General features: G+C 44.9%; 1 protein-coding gene across 2 annotated transcripts in view; it reads left to right on the top strand.

The window, feature by feature from the left end:
• The window catches only part of pcca (propionyl-CoA carboxylase subunit alpha), a 32,624-nt gene that overhangs the window by 2,400 nt on the left and 7,139 nt on the right, over positions 1–23,085 (top strand). Inside the window, exons 2-17 of one of the 2 annotated variants that reach the window (XM_042010390.1) lie at positions 1,895–1,981; positions 2,126–2,173; positions 6,732–6,800; positions 11,468–11,581; positions 11,784–11,837; positions 12,264–12,395; positions 12,607–12,643; positions 13,128–13,206; positions 13,651–13,753; positions 14,542–14,636; positions 15,032–15,182; positions 17,080–17,223; positions 21,987–22,061; positions 22,148–22,216; positions 22,314–22,389; positions 22,470–22,683. In XM_042010390.1, coding sequence (XP_041866324.1) covers positions 1,895–1,981; positions 2,126–2,173; positions 6,732–6,800; positions 11,468–11,581; positions 11,784–11,837; positions 12,264–12,395; positions 12,607–12,643; positions 13,128–13,206; positions 13,651–13,753; positions 14,542–14,636; positions 15,032–15,182; positions 17,080–17,223; positions 21,987–22,061; positions 22,148–22,216; positions 22,314–22,389; positions 22,470–22,683 — 1,547 coding nt within the window. Of the gene's footprint in view, positions 1–1,894; positions 1,982–2,125; positions 2,174–6,508; positions 6,651–6,715; positions 6,801–11,467; positions 11,582–11,783; positions 11,838–12,263; positions 12,396–12,606; positions 12,644–13,127; positions 13,207–13,650; positions 13,754–14,541; positions 14,637–15,031; positions 15,183–17,079; positions 17,224–21,986; positions 22,062–22,147; positions 22,217–22,313; positions 22,390–22,469; positions 22,684–23,085 lie in introns of those variants that run through there. The other variant, XM_042010391.1, reaches the window with a different exon arrangement.

The raw sequence follows: 23,085 nt of genomic DNA, 5'->3' as shown, positions 1-23,085 counted from the left end.
ACTCGGGATATATCGAGTATATTCGATATATCGCCCGCCCCTAACTGCAGGGCATAATGCTCAATTCAGATTTTTTTAGTGAAATCCGATTTTTTTAAGAGTCCTTTCACATTTCCAATTAAATGCGATTTGTATGTGATCTCCTGTATGAGCCTTATGCGCACCGAAAGTGTCCCGCATGCGTAGAAGACACGACGACGTGACAGTGAGCGTGTGTGTGACGTCTTCGGACAGTAACAGCGGAGCGTATGTTGCAATTTTACAGTTATTGTCCAGCCGTAGCCAGCACATTTTCAGTGGCATCATTTTAAGGAGGAGATTACAAAAGAGGAGAGCCAGATTTTTGGCCATGGCCTTTTGTGGAGCAGTGGCAGCAACGTCTGCACAGAGAAACGTGTGGGTACAGAGTCGCAGTCAGGAGTGGTGAGAGAGTGATGTGACGCCTTTACAGATAAGGAGTTAAACAATGTTGTGTATGACGTGTAGGTCGGATTAATGCGACCTGGCCGTTCAGACTGAAGTCGCATGGCAAAAGATCCGATACGTATCAGATTTAGGACCACATATCCAAGTGGCCATGGTCTCATTTGAAAAAATCTGATCTGTGTCGTTCAGACTGTTATGAAAAGATCAGATACAGGTCGCAAAGGAGCAAAAAAATCCGATTTGGGTCTCTTCAGCCTGCAGTGTGAACCTGGCCTAAGAGCTTCATATGTGAGGAGAAGAATTTTAGATTTTTCCTGTGAGTTAGTATCTGGTCGCTGTTATGTCTTTTTGATTCGGTTATTATTTAAAAACTCTTAATGACTGGCAGCCCTGTATTTTCTGTGTGTGCGTTTCTGTTTTTGTAAAAGTTGTAGGAAATTTTCTGGTGTGTTCATGTACAGGTGTAACAGCTTGTTGTCTGGTGATGGTGTGGATTGAAGGGTCGTTTCCTTCTGTCTGTGATCTTTTTGTCTCCTTTCTTCTTTCCCTTTTGCTCTTTTCACTATTGTCCATCTTTTTCTGTCCCCTCCGGTCAGGTCCAGCAAGATTACATAGATTCCGTGATTCAAAGTAAATAAATTAATAAATGAATCAGATTATCAAGAGGAGCCTTACCCATAGGCCTCCCCTTGGCAGAGCAAATTTGTTCAGCACGATACAGCAAACAGATTATCATTTTGCTGCTATGATGCTGGACAGGACAAGTTAAAAAAAGAAAAAAAAAAAAAAAAATTTATTCAGGATCTAACAGGAAGCAGATGATGAGAAAATTAAACTGGAAAATTATGGTCTCTGGTCCTCATCAGAGCCCTCACTGCAGCATCTTGGATCAGATGAAGACTTTTCAGATCAATAATGAATCAATTCTGGAAGGAACAAATCTATGGATCAGTTTCCTGCATCACTCTGAGACAGGATGCTCCTTATTCTGGGAATATTATGTAGGTGGAAGAAGGAGGTTCTAGAAACCGATTTTATATGCGAGTCAAAGACAAGTCCTGGTCCAGAATAACTGCAAGGTTCCTCGCTGCAGCAGTGGAAGCCACTGCTGCAGCGAGAGACAACAACCAGAGACAACAACCTCAGTCTCGTCAGAGTTTAGAAGTCTTTGTAATCTAACCCACGGATTGAATTCACCAGGCTACATGGAGAAGTAAATCTGAGTGTCATCTGCATAGTGACGAAAGTTTATACCATGCTGTCTAATGATAGTATCTCAGAGAAGCGTTTATAACAAGAAAATAATTGGTCCAAGTACAGAACCCTGAGGAACTCCATGACTTACTCTGGTGTGTGAGGAAGACTCATCGTTTTTTTATTCCTATACTGAATGTTAACTAGTTATTGATAATTGTTCCCAGTCAGATGATGATGAGGAGTTAAAGATCTGTCTGTATTTGTTTTTCAGTCTGTATCATGTGAGTCCAGATGTTGTGCAGTGACCAGCAGATCTCTGTACTCCACTGTTTCCATGGTTTCCAGTCCTGATGAGAAGGTACGAACATCCTGGTTCCTGATTGGATGGAAGAATGAATCAACCACTGTCACTATTAAATGGTTTGAGTCCAGGACGTCCTGACTGAGTCCAGGATGTCCCGACTCTCATTGATTATCAGAGTTAATGTATTTCCCTCCACAGACCTTTGACAAGATACTTATTGCCAACAGAGGAGAAATTGCATGCAGGGTAAGACTTTCCAACACACACACGCTCGCACACACACACACACACACACACACACACACACACACACACACACACACACACACAGAACTGTTGTATTATTACTGAACACAACTTAGTGGAGATGTAAACATGAGGTTTACCTGAATGCAGGTGTGGCTCAGAGTGTTTCAGTCATCGGAAATTGAGATCTGTAGGATCACAGATTGTTTATTTCATCCTCTTCTGCTTCATGTTCGTCATATTACTTAAAATAATTCCTGCACATGCGACTCCAGAGGACCCTAAACGTGGTGATGGTAGAGAGGTCACCGTTCAGCAGTCGCTGATTTATTTTTTATTTTTTGCATGCATGTCCTCCATGTTTTTCTCCCGTCACCAGTCGGTCATTCTGCTCACCCAGCTTTAACTTCTCTGACAACTTACAAATGGTAGTGGAGCAGGAAAAGGTTGACTCTGATTGGCTGTTGTCCTGCGCATTTCCGCCATGTTTGATCGAGTGAATAGGCTCACAGCTGATCATGTGATCATTAAGCACGTTCGCCCAGCCCTACAAGTAAAAGTTAAAAAATCTGTAGTTTATCTTATATGGCGACTGTAATTATGAAATATCTCAGATCTGAAAGTTACTGTAATAAATTAGTTGTTTTACTCATTTTTAATTAAGCTGTGGTCCCCGAATACAGTTTCCACTAGACTAGGTTTAGGGGTGAATTCTGGAAATCATTACATATTATATTAAGCAGGGTTGTGGGATGGCTTTGCAAACCATATTAATTCTATTTTAGAAGGAGGCAATTCGTTGTTTTTTTCATTGACAATCAAAATGGGAAAAACGGAAAAACAGAACCGATTTTCCTTTCCTGTTCCGAGAATTCAAAGATGAAAGAACTAGAAAAACTTAATTGAAAACTGGTCTGTTTTTGGATTTTGGCAATTCCTTTTTTAATTTTTCCTTCAGAATTGAAAGATGAAGACATGTTAACAGGCGGACCGGACGTTAGAATAATTCTTTCAAAATAAAAGCCTAGGTTAACACGTAACATGCAAGCACATTGGGTAATATTATACTATACATACATAAATAACTGCTTTGACCCATATAAAACAACATTAATATGTTGTTTCGGGCAGACAGTGACCCCAAAGTAATAAAAAAAAACTATATGTAAATGCACAACATTTCTGCCTGTTGTGAGCGCAATCTGTCAGTCAGCAACGCTGCTGCACCTTGGCCACGCCCACCACCAGATATGCATCGCACACAGATAAGCAGTTTATTCATTCATAGTTGAATCATGATGGCAGTGTTAACGGAACGATACATGGGCATATTTTAACTATAATCCATCATAATTCCACTGCCAGACCAGGTCATGTTGAGCATGTGTTCCTCATCCTTTGCTCATATTTTGGACATGTGTATGTTCAGGGTGGAGTTTTACACTTCAGAAAATTCTCAGAAATAAAGCCACAGTTAAAGTAAGGATGTTGTTGCTCTTTGCTTTTTTGGAGTAATTGATTCCACAGTTAGAACTTTATCTGTACAATGCAGAACCCAGAGTAGATCAGAAAGTATTTGCTGTTGGCTGGAAAACCTTCTAAGTCTAAAACCCTTTATTTTAAAATAACCAAACAACTTATAGATCTGCTATTTTCTTGTGTGACATGTTTGTATGATGAATTGGGCATCAGTTCATGATAAAAGGTGAAATATAGAAAATAAAAGGTTTCTGCACAACAGCAGTTAAGTATAACACGGCAGCGTTGGGGACCCGGATTCCCTTCACCGATGGGAGGCTGCTGACCCTGGGGAGTGCCCGGTCTGCCACATCTGGGTGGGATGTGATTTTGGGGGGGGATTTGGGGCTTGCTGTCCTCTGGTCTGCCAGGGACGTGCTGGGATGGTTATGTGTGATGTGGATGTGGTTGTGATTTTGGGGGCAGGCTCCTGGGGCCCTGGACCCTTTGCTCAGGCCGCTCTGGATGACTGGTGTCTAGACCTTGTGTCCCATGACCGCAGGGAGCTCTGGCTGGGGCTGGAGTCTTCTTCGGGGTGGGGTAGCTTGGGTTTGTGCTCCGAGACTGCTGCTGAGGACCCGGATCTCCGGGCTGCCTTAATCTGGACTGGATGTGGAGGCGTGTTGCATTTGCATGATCTCACTCACCACTCCTCATCTCTGATCACTCCTTATTCCTCATCCTCTGCATGCTGACAGTCACTGAGTTATCCAGTGGATTTATACGTTGAGAGAAATTTTCATTTTTTTCTCTGTGAGTGTGTATCTGGTACTTTGATAGTTGTTGTGATACGTTTGTGATATGTTTTTCTTTTTTTGGGGGGTAGGGGGTTAGTATTTAGGAACTTGATTACTGTCAGCTCTGTTTTTCTGTAAAAGCTGTATGAAATTTTCTGGTGTATTTATGTACAGGTGTAACAGTTTGTTGTCTGGTCATGGTTTGGATTGAAGGGTCGTTGCCTTCTGTTTGTGGTGTTTTTGTCTCCTCTTTCCTCTTTCCCTTTTGCTTCTTTTTGCCATCTTCCTTCTTTTTCTGTCCCCTCCGGTCAGGTCCAGCAAGATTACATAGATTCAATGATTCAAAGTCAATAAATAAATAAATTAATCAAATTATCAAGAGGAGCCTTATACTCATAAGCCTCCCCTTGGCAAAACAAATTTGTTTGGCAAAACACAGCAACCAGACTATCGTTCTGCTGCTATGATGCTGGACAGGACGGGTTAAAAAAAAAAGACTCATACTGTTTTATTTATTTGACTAAAACTGGACTAAAACTAATGTGACTGAAACTAATAAGCATTTTCGTCCTGAATACTAAGACTAAAACCGAGATACCTGCCAAAAACAACACTGCTTTCCTGCTTGACAAAATTTCCATCTTGCCTTTTAATCACATTTTCAGATACGGTTGATCCTGAATGTTTGGCTTCAGATTTAACTTCAACTGAATCAATCATTCCATCTGAACAAGAACAAATGGGAAGTAGTTCACATTATATAATTATATAAAAATACATTATACATTATAAAAGATGATGTAATCTGAGGCTTTATTTAGCTGTATCATTTGCAAATTGGCAAATTTTTAATTCTCTGTAACACCTTCAAACCTAGAAAAAGTTTTTAATAGAAAAGTTTTTAATAGGTTCAGTAAACCAGTGTGCTGCCAGAATGGATTTAGGGAAACTGGGTTCCCTTGATGGATACCTTGAGAAATTTTTAAACGTAGTGATATCCCACAATTAGGCTGGGATATACTTGCTGTGAACACAAGCATGGGCGTCACTGTTCTGCTATGTTTGTGTATATACATGCTGCAAATGATGGAAGCACGGCACAGCAAAACCCACATCAGATAAGTCCATTTTTGTCACATTTACAGCCAATTCGTTAACTTCTGTGCAGAATTCAGAATTTTTCAAAAAGCTTATTTAATTTCCTAATTATTTTACAAGTGTCATGTTATTATAATAAATAGAAACTTAAGAAAATAGCACAGTGATCTGTTAGCAGAGAAGTATTAGAGACATAGTTTACCAAGCATTGCAACATCAGCCAGTAGTCTGTCTTCGAACAACAACCATTTCCAGAAGCACTAAACCAGGTAAACTGAGTAGTTTTTGGATTCATCACCCTCCAATAGTCAACCAGTGTATTTTTAACTGTAAAATCATATATGATTTCTTCATATTTGTGACTGTCACGAGGCATCTGTCAAGCCAGAGATCAGACATCAAATTAAAGTCTCCTACAATAATGATATCGGTATTCTCTCCTGTGGCCACATAGTACACTCTCCACTGATCAAGGAGTATGGATATGGTTGAGTAGAAGTTTTTGCTCTGTTCCTTTCTATTATAACCATAAATGCAAAGCAAAGTGCTATTCACAGCATTATTTCAGATACTCCCATAACCCAGTGTCCATCTCACATTTATGTTCAATAATTGTTCCAGGGAAGTTATTAAATAAAATCATGACCCCGGCTGAATGTGATGACTGAAAACGAGTCCGCCCGCTTTTTACAAAAGGAGATGATAGTGCCGAACTAGTTGCTTACAAAAATAACAATTAGCCCTTTGTTCCCTACAAAACACAAAAATTGCTATGCGCCGCACACCTTTTTCACAAGAGAAAAAGAAAAACAAACCGATAGCAAGTGAAAATTCTTCTACTGCGATCAGATGAGATGAGATGCCCTCATATAAACATCATTCAGTCTTTGGCATGAATGTGACTACCATTTATGAAGCCGAACAGCCCCGATAATTAACCACTAGAAACCCTCGTTTCTCTTTAACTGTATAACAGTAGACAGAAACAAGGGTTTCTAGTGGTCTTTATTATACAGTTAGAGAGAAACAAGGGTTTCTAGTGGTCTTTATTATACAGTTAGAGAGAAACAAGGGTTTCTAGTGGTCTTTATTATACAGTTAGAGAGAAACAAGGGTTTCTAGTGGTCTTTATTATACAGTTAGAGAGAAACGGGGGTTTCTCGTGTCCTGAGTGAAGCTTCGGCACTAATCTGTTTTCTCTGCAGGTGATGAAGACGTGTAAGAAGATGGGCATCCAGACTGTGGCCGTCCACAGTGATGTGGACTCCAGCTCTGTGAGTTACCATCAAACACATTCACATAGCTGACATCCTTCCATCTGCAGGACTTTTCTCTGGAAACTGGATCCTGTTTGTGTGGATTAGAGTGATGGATGAGTTGGTATGCATCATCAGAAAACCTCCTGTCCTCAGTCCCTGAGCTCAACCAGTTCACCATCTTCTTCCCATGTGGATGTTTAGGACATAAATTTAACCTAATTCAAAGAAAATGTTTTAATTTGTACCTCAGAGTTTAATTTTCTAGCTTGAAATTGTGAGAATACTCTGAATGTTTTTGTGGAGGAGCATGGAGCAGATTTTCAGAGACCTGACAGGATTTCCCAGTTGAAGCAGAAATGTTGTTTCCTGCAGATATAAACTCTAAAAACATAATCTGACTGAATGTCTAGGGGAGGGACCAGAGGAAGAGTGGCTGCAGAAGCCAGCTCTAGGGACGTGGAATGTCACCTCTCTGGCGGGGAAGGAGCCTGAGTTGGTGCGTGAGGTTGAGCAGTTCCAGCTAGATATAGTTGGACTCACCTTGACGCATGGCTTTGCTCTGAAACCACTGTCCTCAAGAGGGCCTGGACTCTCTTCCATTCTGGAGATCCTCCCGGTGAGAGGCGCCGAGCAGGTGTGGGCATGAACATGCTGGGGGACTTTAGTGCTCACGTGGGCAATGACAGTGAGACCTGCAGGGGCGTGATTGGGAGGAACGGCCCCCCCCGATCTGAATCCGAGTGGTGTTTTGTTGTTGGACTTCTGTGCTCGTCATGGATTGTCCATAACGAACAACTTGTTCAGGCATAAGAGTGTCCACATGTGCACTTGGCACCAGGACACTCTAGGCTGCAGTTTGATGATCAACTTTGTAGTCGTATCATCTGACTTGCGGCCGCATGTCTTGGACACTCGGGTGAAGAGAGAGGCGGAGCTGTCAACTGATCACCACCTGGTGGTGAGTTGGCTCAGATGGTGGGGAAGGATGCATGTCAGGCCTGGTAGACCCAAGCGTGTTGTGAGGGTCTGCTGGGAACGTCTGGCAGAGTCCCCTGTCAGAAAGAGTTTCAACTCCCATCTCTGGCAGAGCTTTAACCATGTCCTGGGTGAGGCGGGGGACATTGAGTCCGAGTGGGCTGTGTTCCATGCCTCTATTGTTGAGGCAGATTGGAGCTGTGGTCATGGCAGTAATCCCCGAACTCGTTGGTAGACACCAGCAGTGAGGGATGCCGTCAAGCTGAAGAAGGAGTCCTATTGGGCCTTTTTGCCCTGTGGGACTCCAGAGGCAGCTAATGGGTATCAGCGGGCTAAGTGGAATGCAGCTTCGGTGGTCGCTAAGGCAAAAACTTGGACATGGGAGGAGTTTGGAGAGGCCATGGAGAATGACTTTCGCACAGCTTCGAGAACATTCTGGTCCACCAGCTGGCGGCTCGGGAGGGGGAAGCATTGCTCCATCAACACTGTGAGCCGGTGGAGGGAGTACTTCGAAGACCTTCTCCATCCCACCAACACATCGTCCGCTGGCTCTCCTATCTCTGGGGCTGAGGTCTCTGAGGTGATTATCAAGCTCCTCGGTGGCAGGGTCCTGGGGGGTGGTTGAGGTCTGCCCAGAGTCCCTTAAGGCTCTGGATGATGTAGGGCTTTGTTGGCTGACATGCCTCTGCAGCATCGCGTGGGCAGGCTGGGGTGGTGATCCCCCTCTTCAGAAAGAGGGGGATCAATTGTAGTTGGAGGGTGTCCTCCAACTACAGGGGGATCACACTCCTCAGCCTCCCTGGTAAGGTCTCTTCAGGGGTCCTGGAGAGCAGTGTGGTTTTCGTCCCAGTCGTGGAACAGTGGACCAGCTCTACACCGTTTTCAGCGCAAGTTGTACAAGGGGGCAAATCAGATCAAATTCCAGTGAGGGTTGGACTCTGCCAAGGCTGCCTTTTATCTCCGATTCTGTTTATAACTTTAATGGACAGAATTTCTTTCAAAGGTCTTTTTATTGAACCATTCACAGATAAACATGAAATGGGCAGATAATTAAACAATGACCATTTTTAAATATTCTCCCTTAATCGGCGTAACACTCAGAATCAAGGATAGGATAACAATCATATATAACAGACAGCAAAGTGCACACCTCCCCACCCGCCCACCCGCCCATAACCCATGGGGATAACAAGCAGTGGAGCAACAAGAGCCAGATATAGATGCACGAGAAAACACCCAGCAGAATACTACAAGCACATGATGAATAATAATGATAATAACAGAAGAATGCGAAATCAAAGATGGTAATAAACCACTACAACATGACTGTTTTGGGTCTCGCAAAAAATGTCAGGAAGGGGTGCCAGACTATAAAATCTGTTGACCGTCCCCAAACAGTGGAGTGGATCTTCTCAAGGCTTAAAAGATTCATCATGTCTCTGATTCAGTGTATGCAGTGTAAGGAAGGGTGGAGTCCTTCCAACGTAACAGAATAGCCCTGTGGGCTATCAGAGAAGAGAAGGCCAAGATCTCATCTTGGGCTTTCAGCAGGCTTCCATCTAGAAGCAGGCTGAAGACAGCAGTCAGGGGGTTTGGTGGGATTTGTTAATTAAGGACTTCAAAGAAAGAGTGGAAGTATGATGTCCAAAAATTAGATAGGGATGGGCAGGACCAGTACATATGGATGAGAGTGCCAGAAGCAGACCTACACCAGTTGCACATGGGGTCACCGTCTGAATAAAGACGAGCTAACTTAGAAATATGAATCTGGTGAACTACTTGAAACTGTGAAAGTGCATGTCTTGCACAAATAGAGGAGGAGTTTATGCGTTTAAGGACTAGCTTCCATGTGTTATCCACAAAGGGTGAGTTAAGATCCTGCTCCGATTCTCTTCTGATAGCTGCGAGGGGAAGGCTGTGAATCTTGGTGCTGAGGCCGTAGAGGTGGGACACAGTATCTCTAGGCATCGGATCGTGGACAGAATTTTTAGGTGCAGCTGAGGCGTTGAGGGGATCTGGTTTGGTGGCCTCAGGATTGGGCCTCTGCTCTTTGCGGATGATGTGGTTCTGTTGGCTTAATCTGGCCGTGATATTCAGCTCTCATTCGAAGTCGAGTGTGAAGCGGCTGGGATGAGAATCAGCACCTCCAAATCCAGACCATGGGCCTCTGCCGGAAAAGGGTGGAGTGCCTTCTCTGGGTCGGGAATGAGGTCCTGCCCCAAGTGGAGGAGTTCGGCTATCTCTGGGTCTTGTTCACAAGTGAGGGAAGGATGGAGCGGGAGATTGACAGGCGGATCGGTGCCGCGTCTGCAGTGATACGGACTCTGCGTCGGTCTGTCGTGGTGAAGAAGGAGCTGAGCCAAAAGGCAAAGCTCTGGATTTACCGATCGAGCTACGTTCCTACCCTCACCTATGGTCATGAGCTGTGGGTGGTGACCGAAAGAACGAGATCACGAATACAAGCAGCCGAAATGAGTTTTCTCTGCAGGGTGGCCGGGCTCTTCCTTAGAGATAGGGTGAGAAGCTCGATGATCCGGGAGGGGCTCAGAGTAGATCCAGAGGAGCCAGATGAGGTGGCTTGGGCATCTGGTCAGGATGCCTCCTGGAAAAATAAAAAAAAATACAGTAAAACAAATCTGGGTATAAAAGGTCAGTTTGTTGTAGTCCTGTTTGCTCCAAGGCTGGGTCAGATGAGGCTCTGTTTTGGGGGGGGGGGGGGGGGGGGGGGGGGGGGGGGTCACTTCTGGGTTCTTGGGCCCTTCACTCTGGCCGCCCGGTGCCTGGCGGGGTCGGCGGCTGCTGATTTTGGCCTGTGCCCCGTGACTGCAGGGGCTCTGGCTGGGACCTTCCTCTGCCACCCTCTGGGTGGGTTTAGGGCAGTCTTCGTGGTGGGGTGGCTTGAGTTGGTGCTCCAGGATTGCCGCTGATGGCCCGGGTCTCTAGGCCGCCCTAGTCTGCCTCTAGTCTCCGTAGAGGCGTGGTCACATCTGCAGGATCACACTCATCTCTGACCCCTCCTCATGCCTCATCCTCTGCATGCTGACACAGTCACTGCGGTGTCCAGTGGGTTTACACACTAAGAGATGCTTTGGTTCAAGGTGTGTGTGTTTCTGGTACTTTGGTTGTTGTTGTGATACGTGTTGTTGTTCCTGTCCTGGTTATCTTTTAGGAACTCCTGATGATTGTCAGAAATTCTCTGTTTGGTTTCTGTTCGGTGTAGCAGCTGGAGTTAGTTTGGATTGAAGCTCGTTGCTTCTATCTGTAGTGTTGTCTCCTTTCTTCTCTCTACTTTCCTTTTTGCTATCCCCTCTGTTCAGGTCCAGCAAGATTACATGGATTCCATAATTCAAAATAAATAAGATTAAATAAATAAATGAATAAAGTCGTCCATCATTTTGCTGCCACCATGCTGGACAGGACAATGTAAAAAAATAAAATAAAATAAAATCCTTTATTTTTACAGATTATTTTAAAGACCAGCCAGGTCTTCATCTTTGTTGGTGTCTGCTCTGGCTCACACCTGTTTTTAATCTCACCTTTGAGCTAAGCCACGCCCATGTTTGATTCTTCTGGAGGATTCAGCCCTGACCTTAAACCAGACCAACTCACGTTCACCCTTCATTATTGTGTCGCTTGAGCTGAGTTAGAAACATAGTGCAAGTCTCATCTGCTGTGACAGTGCATTTACTCCCTCTCTGTGTGTTTAGGTTCATGTAAAGATGGCTGATGAGGCCATCTGTGTTGGCCCCGCCCCCACCAATAAGAGCTACCTGAACATGGACGCCATCATGGATGCCATCAGACTGACTGGAGCTCAGGCTGTAAGTAGGCTGTAGATTTTTTAAACATTTGTGAACATGAACCTGAAGATCAGGATGGTGCTTCTGTTTTGAGCTGGAGGGTCTGGACCTAGGTCTTGGAGGGTCCTGCAGGTTTTAACCCTGACATGTTGGCAGTGAAGCTGATGGATGCAGCATGAGCTCATCATGGAGAAATTCATCACATTCTTTTTGTTTATTAAAGGTTCATCCCGGATACGGGTTTCTTTCTGAAAATAAAGAGTTTGCAAAGCGTCTGGTGAGTAGTTCACTTACACTTCAACATGTTACTATGAGTACATGAACCCTAATCTGAGATAATGCTGTGTGTTGAAGATTAACTTAGAAACTGTGCAAGGACTCCTTCACACAGTCTAAACGTGCAAACATCCATTTCTCCTCATCTAAAAACATTGCTTTGTAAAATATGCACATTAACTTGCGACCGAGATAATAAAAAAGCTGTGGCAAAGCATATAAAGAACCAGAATACGATGATTTATAAACCTCGTCAACCATATTTTATCCCCAATAGAAGATCAACAACATATCAGATGCTGGAACTGAGACATTTTATCTTGTGATGGAAACATGAGCTCAGCAGAAGCCATCTTTAAACATTGACGATCTTTACTGTGACATGAGGCTGTTTATTGTGTAAAATATTCTGCCATATTGTTTTCAGGCTGCAGAGGGTGTGACATTCATTGGCCCGGACACTCGTGCCATCCATGCCATGGGGGATAAGATCGAGAGCAAACTGATTGCCAAGGCTGCCAAGGTCAACACCATCCCAGGGTTTGATGGTGTCGTCCAGGTACAGTTTTCAGCAACATGTTGCTGCCGTCACATCCAAAAACACATCTCTTTAATTGCAAACTGACTCTCCTTTAACATTTGATGTGTTTTTATGTTCTTTTGTGAATGAAATGATCAGAAATAATGTAAAACATAATTATGAGATGAATTGTTAGCCTCTGAAGAGGTGTTAGTAAACCCTCTGGTTCATGATGGCTAACGTCTTTCAGACTGCGGAGGATGCTGTGAAGATCGCTCAGGACATCGGTGAGTTCACCACACAGTCTGGCTTTCCTACAGTCTTCCAGTCCTACCGGCATAATAAAAAGCTGCCTTCAGAGGACAAACAGATGCTTGAGTTTGGAAGATTTCTGTTCGGGCAGGTTGTAAAGATACTCAACATATTGTGTTTGTGAATCTGAGAGAAGTGGATGCACCTTAATTGGAAACATCAGAAGTCACCAAGCTGGTCTGTTCTGACCGATAATCTGGTCCACACTGTCAGAATAGACCGGAAGCTGCAGGGTTATAGGCCAGCGCAGCAGATTCATGGATCCTCAAATCCAGAGATCAGATTTTGTCTGGACCACGTTCTGTCTGAACCAGGTCCAGAAAGTTCTGAAGCTTTTCTGACAGCGAGGTTCACAACTTAATCGTTAAAATCAATCAGACTGATGAACCTGTGGAGCAGAACTTTTCCTGAAGACTGGATCCAGATGTGGGACCTGAGTTTTTATGCTTGACTTGCCAGGTTACCCAGTGATGATCAAAGCATCTGCAGGAGGAGGAGGAAAAGGGATGAGGATAGCCTGGAACGATGAGGAAACCAGGTATTTATTACCGTCTCTCAGTCGGAAGGTGTTTTATCATCTAGAGTTTTATTTAAAACGTCCAAACAGAACAAAACACCTAAAATCTTAAATCTCAGGATGAGATTAGTTTTTCTCCTTCTGCTGCCTCTCAGGTATTCATGCACAACCTTTTGTTATAAATATAATGTAGTCATTTAATGTTAATTACTGAAAGCTGATTTTACTCTTTTCCAGTTTTTCACCTGAAAACATGAAAAAGAGAAAATGAGGGAGAAACGAGCAGGAGACACCGCACATCTGTGGCTCATAACCATCAATACTGAATGTTTAAATAATTAGTTTTCTGTTCAGTGCCTCTGCACATCTCAGACATAAATAAGAGGAGTCGTTTAAACTGGGTATGTTGAGTTGAGTTGATGTAATTAGAAATGGGACTAATGATGCGCCCCCTGACCCTCTCAGGGAAGGTTTCCGATTCTCCTCCCAGGAAGCAGCTTCCAGCTTCGGAGATGACAGGCTGCTGATTGAGAAGTACATCGACAACCCAAGACACATAGAGATTCAGGTACGGCACGTACACGCAGTTCAGGTGTGAACTGTGTTTTAATCAGAAAGTTTTCTCTAAACATAAACTGAGTACAGACAGAGGAAATTCAGCTTTATGGCTTTTCAGTTTGAGAACATTTGAGGAAAACCAGGATTTTAGTTCACTGAGACGCTGGGTTAGGGAGGGAGGGAGGGAGGTATAGAGCTGGATGTCAGTAAAATGTAGAAAATATTTCCAGGAGGAAAAAGTATAAACAGAAGGGGCCCCAGGATAGGCCCTTGGTGCACACCAGTGGTAATGAGGGCAGGAAAGCTGAGAGCTGGGTAGTCTGAGATGTTAGACCAGTCTAAAGGGGTACGAGTGAAACTGATGCAGGAGAATAATGTGACACATGAAGGAGGAAGATGAGGAAACCAGAATCAGTTGCCATGAGGAATGGAGATTCAGTCCTTCGTAGCAGTGTTTCTCAGCCCTGCAGGTTTTAGATGTTTTCCTAATAGTCCTGATTCAGATGAATGGACCTCGTCACTTATTTCAGCCAGGTGTGTTAGAAATGTCTAAAATGTGTGGTACCAAGGACCAGGACCCAGAATCCAGACTGGAACTGTTCATTCACATAAAAGCCCTGAGATCTGATGGACAAAGACTAGGTTGGAAACGTTTCTGCTGAGTCAGCAGATGGTCACCTTCTGAATAAACTCTGGCGGAGATGTTTTAATCCTGATGTTTTAGCTCCTCCAGTTGGACCAGATTCAGTCTGAGTGTCTGGTCGGGACATGGAGTGTGACGTGACGAACCTCTTGTAGGTGTTGGCCGATAAACATGGAAACGCTCTGTGGCTGAATGAGAGGGAATGCTCCATCCAGAGGAGGAACCAGAAGGTGGTGGAGGAGGCTCCCAGGTGGGTCCAACACTCCCATCCAGCTACAGCTCACTTTCAGTCAGTCAATCAACATTATAATAAACATATAAAAAGAAATAGAATGAGTAAATAAAACATGCAGATGAATCTTTTCCCTCTACCTTCAAGGAAGTATTTTCCATTTCTTTCATTTCATGCAAATAAACAACAAACGTAAATGCAAAGAGGAAATAAACCATAAATACCAACTAGATCAAAAATAATAATAAAAAAAAAAATAATAATAATCATCGTAAAATGACATTAAAATATAAGTTGAGGAAAATGACCTCAGGGATGAACTGCTCTCCTGTCGTGGACTAAAGTCCAGCTGTTGAATTGATCTGTTTGACTCCACTGGGATCCATCTGGGTTCATGTCTGGTTCCTCTACAGCACCTTCCTGGACCCGACCACGCGGCGGGCCATGGGGGAGCAGGCGGTGCAGCTGGCCAAGGCCGTGCAGTACTCCTCTGCTGGCACCGTGGAGTTTCTGGTGGATTCTCAGAAAAACTTCTACTTCCTGGAGATGAACACACGTCTGCAGGTCTGTGGAGGATCAGGACTGTCTGGGTTCAGGTTTGGGTTCAAGCTGACGTCAGTCAGTCAGAGAGCTAAACAAGCTTTTGGTTAAAGGTTCCATCACCTGGTCTTTTCATGCATCCACTGTCCTCTAAGTGTCTTTAAATTTTTTTTGGAAAACTTACACAAAAAATCAAACATAGAGCTTGTTCTTTGCTCAAACCACAACTTTGTCTCATGAGAGTTCATGCAAGCTTTTGACTAATATTAATGAGGTGCGCGCTGATTGGCCACAGAGAGGCCAGAGTCGGAAGGGGTGCTGCCCCAGTGCATGCACAGTGCGTCTGACTCCAAAACATCAACAGCTTAGTGATGGCAAGCGAACCTGACCGAGCAGCAGCTTACGGAGTTCAGCCATTTATGTTTGAACCAGACTCCGAGTCTGAGAGTGAAGATACCGCCTCTACAGTACAGCCTCTGTAATACTGACACCAGTTTTAGCCTCTTCCAGGAGCTCATTTCTGCCCAGTTACCAGTAAAATATTTTCCTTTCCCATGCATCAGTAGGAAGGAACCTCAGTGCTGCACATCTCTGCCGCCAGACTTTTCACCCACACCAGTAACAGAGCAAACATCGCCAGTTTTAGCTGCATCTTACTGGTTCCCAGTTCATATTAGGGTTCATGTCGGTCCTTAGGTTTTGAGCCTTACATGGTCCTGAGTATGTCTGAGCTGCTGATGGTCTACAACCCGTCCCATTCCCCTGGACTTTCATGTCAGTGTTTACTGGCCTCCTGATGGTGCCGTTCAAGCAGTGAGGAGCGCTCAAAAAGCTGAAAGCTCAGCTGAGATTTCTTTTTGTCTCTTGAAGATGTTTTTCCTCCCATCTGAAAACTGGCTGGTGAGTTTATAAACCGAAGCCTGGGCATTCATGGAGGGTCGTTGTTGACCCCCAACAATCCTGTGTGTGGTTAGGGTCGCTGCTTACCTGCCTGACCAACAGGTGATGTGTTCTGGTCACATGACTCCAGCTGTTAATGGTTTAGAAGGAGAGTCCAGGCTGCTTTGCAGGTGTTGGACAGAAGAAACCTGAGGACACCTCCTCTGTTTCATAGATGGTTTCTTTCCCTCCTTGATGAGCGTTTTGTCCTGAAGGTGGATGCCGAATCCTGCCTAGACGAGCGTTTCGTCCTGAAGGTGGATGCTGAATCCTGCCTTGACGAGCGTTTCGTCCTGAAGGTGGATGCTGAATCCTGCTGGGACGAGCGTTTCGTCCTGAAGGTGGATGTTGAATCCTGCCGGGACGAGCGTTTAATCCTTAAGGTGGATGTTGAATCCTGCTGGGACGAGCGTTTCGTCCTGAAGGTGGATGTTGAATCCTGCCGGGACGAGCGTTTAATCCTTAAGGTGGATGTTGAATCCTGCTGGGACGAGCGTTTCGTCCGATGCGCGTGAAGTGCTTTTTTGCTTCTCTGGGCTCTCCTCGCTGTTCTGGGCTGCAGATACACCTCAGCTCATCTTGTGTTTGGGTGTATTATCTCTCATGTGGACCAGTTTCTGGGTCCGTGTTGCTGGGTTGGAGATGCCCAGGAATGCTGTCTGGACCTTCTCCAGCCACGTATAAAACATCAACGATGGTGCAGCTGCTCTGTTTTTTCTTTGCTGACTTGATGAAAGCAGCTGAAGACGCTACTCCAAGTAGGTTGTAGGTAGATGTAGTTTCTGGTTTTATGTTTGTAAGTGTGGAAATGGGCCTGCCGTCTATTTTACTTTTATATTTTAATTATATTTTATTGTGAACCACTTTGTGATTCCTTCTGTGAAAAGGGCTCTATAAATAAACTTACTGAATGCTGTTTTTAATGGTCCGTCAGCAGTATCAGCTGATCAGAGTTGCTCCTCCGTTTGACCTTTGACCCCAGGTGGAGCATCCCATCACAGAGTGCATCACTGGGCTGGACCTGGTGGAGCAGATGATCCGGGTTGCCAAGGGTTACCGGCTGCAGCACAAGCAGGAAGACATTCCAATAAATGGCTGGGCGATAGAGAGTCGGGTATACGCCGAGGTGAGTCACTCATTATTGATCTGCATCTGATTAACAGCTGGAAGGAAGCTGATCACATGTGTGTCAACAAAGTCAGTCCAACCTCAGCTCAGCAGGACTGAATATATGAAGTGTTCTGGAAACCATCGTCAGTAAGAAAGAAAAGGTTTCCCTCCATTTCCGCCTCTTGTTGCTCCACCTGTCGAACCACTGGAGAAACGACTGCTGTTCAGTTGGCAGGTAGAGATCAGAGCTTTATTCTGATTCCTTCATTTTCTCTGTTATAGATGAATTTGGAACACTCTGAAGCCCTTCCTCTTAGGAGATTACCTAGGGCTGCATGGTGGTGTGGTGGTTAGCACCGCAGCCTCACAGCAAGAAGGTCGCTGGTGGCCTTTCTGTGTGGAGTTTGCATCTCCCCATGTATGCGTGGGTTCTCTCCAGGTTCTCCGGCTTCATCCTACTGTAAGGTTACTTGATGACTCTAAATTCTACCTATGTGTAGTCCCTGCGATGGACTGGTGACCTGTCCAGGTGTCCCTGCCTCTCACCTGTTACTGCTGGGATAGGCTCCAGCTTACCCCCAACCCGTAATGAACTAAGTGGTACAGATAATGAATGAATGAGTTTACCCTGGTCTTTGAAGGCTCCTTCATCCAAAGCAAAAGCTCCTTCTGCGTGTAATAAAAAACATAAAAAAACTCTGATTCTAGATATTTATGGTCTGGGAGGAAGGTAAGATTTGAAATGAGAACAGCCTACCTGTAGACAGAGGGGGACTAACCCTACCATCAGAACTGGGCTGACCATCACTGCATACATTCTGGTCATTTACCACCTCCAGGTGGCAGTATAGACGAGTTTGTCTCTGAAATGGACATGATTCTCTTTGACATTCCTGATGATGGCACACCACTAATTGTCATGGGAGACATGAACATTTACATTGGCAAACCACATCAACTGACTTTCTGGCTCTCATCTACTCTTTTAATCTCAAACTGGTACAGACTCCTCCAACACACAAAGCTGGTAATACTCTTGATTTGGCACTGACCAGAAACTGCTCCAAAGCCAACCTGTCCGTCACCCTGCTGCACCTCTCAGACCACTTCCTGGTTAAATTCTCTGTCTTCCTTCCTCATGTCACTCAAGCGGCTCATAAAATGGTGTCCTACCACAGAAACTTGAGATCCCTCAGACCTACACAGCTGTCTGATGAGGTTTACTCTACCCTCCCTTCCCACTCAGACTTCTCCTTACTGTCTGTTGATGAGGCTACAGAAACACTCTGCTCCTCTCTCGCCTCCTCTCTGGACAAACTCTGTCCTCTGGTGTCAAAACCAGCCAGACAAAATCCTCCCAGTAATTATAACAGAGCCGGACTCAGGGCTGCAGAAAGAAAGTGGCGCAAATCAAAAGAGCACACTGACTTGTTTGAGTACCAGCAAAAACTTTAGACTTTCACATCCAGCCTAAAGGCGGCCAAGATAGCCTTTTATCAGAACAAGATCTGCAATGCTCCCAACACACGACAACTGTTCATTAACTCTCTTCTATCTCCACCACCTGCTCAGCCTCCCACTGTGCTGACTGCAGAAATGTTTGCTTCCTACTTCACTGAAAAGGTTGCTACCATCAGTAACCAATTCACAGAGCCTGACCAACTCAGCCTTACCAAACCAGCTACTGGTGCCTCACTCTGCTCCTTCTCTACATGAGGACGAAGTCTCTAAACTTCTAGTCAACTCAAAACCCACAACCTGTCCTCTTGATCCTGTTCCCTCTGACATCCTGCAGAGCATTTTACCTACAATCAAAACTGCAGTAACCTATATTATCACCTCCTCTCTTAAATCCGGTGTCTTTCCTTCTGCCTTCAAGCAAGCCCGGGTTACCCCACTGCTGAAGAAACCTATACTCAACCCAGCCCAGGTTGGAAACTACCGGCCGGTCTCACTGCTTCCATTCATGTCTAAATTACTAGAGCGTGCCATCTTCAGTCAGGTCTCACAGTTCCTCCAAGACAACAACGTGCTAGATCCATATCAGTCTGGCTATAGGCAAGGTAGCTCTACTGAAACTGCTCTCCTGACAGTTACTGATTCCCTACGGGTTGCCAGATCCACAAGTCAATCCTCAATCCTTATACTGCTGGACCTGTCTGCTAACTTTGACACGGTCAACCATCATATACTGTTCTCCACTCTCTCGGAGCTTGGCATCTCAGGATCTGTCCTCTCATGGTTTATGTCCTACCTCACAGGGAGATCATTCAAAGTATCTTGGCAAGGGGGAATGTCCAGATCACATGGGCTGACAACAGGGGTGCCTCAGGGCTCGGTGCTTGCCCCTCTTCTCTTTTCACTGTACACCTCCTCACTCGGTGCATCATTAGCTCTCATGGTTTCTCCTAACACTGCTATGCAGATGACACTCAGCTTTTCCTTTCTTTCCCCCCTGATGACACAACCGTCTCAATGTGAATATCAGCATGTTGCTGATATTTCCGCATGGATGAAGGATCGCCACCTTCAGCTAAATCTGTCCAAGACCGAGCTTATTGTCTGTTCAGCCAATCCTTCCTTAATACCACAGATAAGCGTGCAGCTTGACTCTATCACACTTGTGCCTATGTCTTCTACCAGGAATCTTGCTGTCATGGTAGACAACCAGCTGACCTTTAAGGACCATGTTGCCTTGGTTGCCCGGTCTTGCCGATTTGCTCTCTAAAACATCAGGAGGATCAGACCCTACCTGACTGAACACACGGCACAGCTCCTGGTCCAGGCTCTGGTCATTTCACGCATTGTCTACTGCAACTCCTTACTGGCTGGCCTGCCTGCATGCTCAGTTAAACCTCTGCAGATGATCCAGAACGCAGCAGCACGTCTGGTCTTCAACCAGCCCAAAAGAGCTCATGTCACTCCGCTGCAAATTGCTCTTCACTGGCTTCCAGTTGCAGCTCATCAAAGTCAAAGCTCTGCTTCTGGCTTACAAAACAATAACCCAAACAGCTCCGGTGTACCTCCACTCCTTAGTCCAGAGCTACACTCCCTCTCGACAGTTACACTCTACCAGTGAAAGACGCCTAGTGCTCCCACCACAACGTGGCGCCACATCAGTAGCTAGACTCTTCTCCTCTGTTGTCCCCCGGTGGTGGAACGATCTACCAAACTCCGTCTGATCCGCAGAGTCCTTATCCACTTTTAAAAGCAAGCTAAAGACTCAGTTGTTTAAGGAGCGTTTCCACACTTAGCTTAACTCTTCTACTCAACAGTATGAGTTAGAAAGATTTGTCCCGCTCTTTGGCTCAACCAAGTACTGAAGAAGCTGCGTGCACTTGTGCCCAAGATGATATTGTGTGATGAAATCGTGATGTTTGTATTTTTAAACAAAATGACTTACAAAAACTACAAAAAAGAAAAAAAAAAAATTATATGCACTGCCTCTAGCATTACATGACAGCACCTGGGTCCAACTGGACTCAAAGCAGTCTATCACTTAATGATGACGTCCCATCTTGTTTGAATTCATGCTTCTGTTCTCACTCTCAAATGTAAGTCGCTTTGGATAAAAGCGTCTGCTAAATGACTGTAGAATGTAGAATAGAATAGACCATGCTCAGTTTATAACTGGATATATTATTTCTTAGAAGCCAAATCTCCTCGTATGGACTCCTGGTGTTATCATCCACATTTCCTAAATGTCTACTCACAGCCAGCTCCCCAAAGATGTTAGAAATAATGTGATTGCGTTAAACACTCAAAACGTGGTGTCAGCGTTTGTTGGGCAGAGACAGTATGAATAATAAGTTCTTTAGACCAGGGCAGCAGAGGCTTTTCTGGCCTCCCAACAGCTTCAGATCAAATCACAACTATTCTCCAGTTTTCTTGCATATCTGCAAATTATAATTTTTATATTCACCTGGCCAGGAGTGCCATCGAGGACATTTTATAAAGTTAATTTCCCTGTTGTATCAGAAACTTCAGTCCCTGGACTCATATAGTGTAAATAAAACCACCAGGAAGACCTGCAGTCCAACCTAGTGAGGAAGACAAATAAGATCTTTACATGAAAGTCAGTTTGGAATACAGCTCCAACATTTCTCTCTGTGTAAAGACCGTCCAAACTGAGAAATGAAAGCAGGTATTTACAGTTTACCCGTGAAAATAAAACCTGAGCTGCATTTTTATTTATTTATCTATTTGTGTAAGTATGTTTTGTGTTGTTTAGAAACACGTCACATATTTACTGAGGGTCTACCTGAAGTTACTCTGGGAGCTGATTCCACAGAGAGGGATCTGATAACTGGAGGTTCTGGTTCCTGTTCTACTTCTAGAATCTCCAGGAACCAGCAGTACACCTGCAGGCTGAGGGTGAAGCTCTGATGGGAAAATCTGAGATCTTTAAGATTCAGGGGATCTGGGTCACTAGGAGTTCTGTTCAGGATCTAACAGGGAGCCGGTGAAGAGAAGATAAAACCGGAGAAACGGGGTCTCTGGTCCTCATCAGAACCCTGGCTGCAGCATCTAGGATCAGATGGAGACTTTATAGATCAATAATCAGATTACTGTCGTTCAGTCAGTTGGAGAGAATAATCCACCAGACACACATTTCCCGACTTTTTGTGGCAAGTTTAGTTTGGTTTTTGGAAGAGGAAAACTGTCTGAGCTCCGGTCAGCTCCATTCATGGTGAATTATTCCTGTTTATCTTCAGCTGATCCTCAGAGTGAAAAGAATCATACAGGTTCAGTTTTTTCTCTTCATCTTTTTCCCATCAGGATCCTTACAAGTCTTTTGGTCTTCCCTCCATTGGACGGTTGTCTCAGTACCAGGAGCCTTGCAGCCTCAGTAATGTAGGTGTCTGAGAGACGGATGTCCTGTCCTAGCTGGACATTGAGATGATTGTGTAACATGAAGTCTGTGCTGCTCGCTCCGTCAGGTCCGTGTGGACAGCGGCATCGAGGAGGGAAGCGACATCAGCATCTACTACGACCCCATGATCTCTAAGGTCAGTGACAACATGGGGATGCTTCACATTAGAACAGATATTTGGTGGAAATGAGAGAGCCAGGCTCTGCAGAAACTCCTCCACGTTGTGTTTGCAGCTGGTGACCTACGGAGCTACTCGAGCTGAGGCCCTGGCCAGGATGGAGGACGCTCTGGATCACTATGTGATCAGAGGTAAAACAGAGTCGCATCATGCAGGACACAAGTTCAGTTTTGTCTCCATAAAACCGTTTGGACGTCATCTTTCCATCCAGGCGTGACCCACAACATCCCACTTCTGCGGGAAATCATCACCCATCCCCGCTTCGTCTCCGGTGACATCAGCACCAACTTCCTGCCAGAGGTTTACCCCGACGGCTTCAAGGGTCATCAGCTGGACGTGGAGCAATGCAGGGAGCTGCTGGCCTCAGCGGCAGCACTCTACATCGCCGCTCAGCTTCGCTCGCAGAAGATCCTGGGAAACCTGAGGTAACCTGATGACGTGGCGGCTCAGATGTTCAGCAGATCCGGATGTGGAGAGAAGTGGTGCACATAAAACCTGTTCAGATCCCAGGTTTTTATCATGTTAAAAAATGGCACCACAGAAAATGATTTCCATATTTCCCACTTTAATGCGACCTGATTACAGAGCAGCTGTCCTGGTAGGGTCATCCTGACATGTCCTCACTGAAATCCTGGTACACAGAGAGCTTCCAGAGCATCATGACAAGTATCAGATCCAGAAACATTTATTTCCACAGCATTGGATATACCATTGACCACCGGGGTCATCAGAAAAATATGTAAAAACTGATGAAAACTGGTCAGGGAGGCTTCGGAGACCTACAGCAACTGAAGGTCTTTACTATCCACCATATTCTGCAAATGTCT

This window comes from Melanotaenia boesemani, chromosome 16, assembly GCF_017639745.1.
Source record: "Melanotaenia boesemani isolate fMelBoe1 chromosome 16, fMelBoe1.pri, whole genome shotgun sequence".
Classification (NCBI taxonomy): domain Eukaryota; kingdom Metazoa; phylum Chordata; class Actinopteri; order Atheriniformes; family Melanotaeniidae; genus Melanotaenia; species Melanotaenia boesemani.
This window is presented reverse-complemented; position numbering and strand designations above follow the sequence as displayed.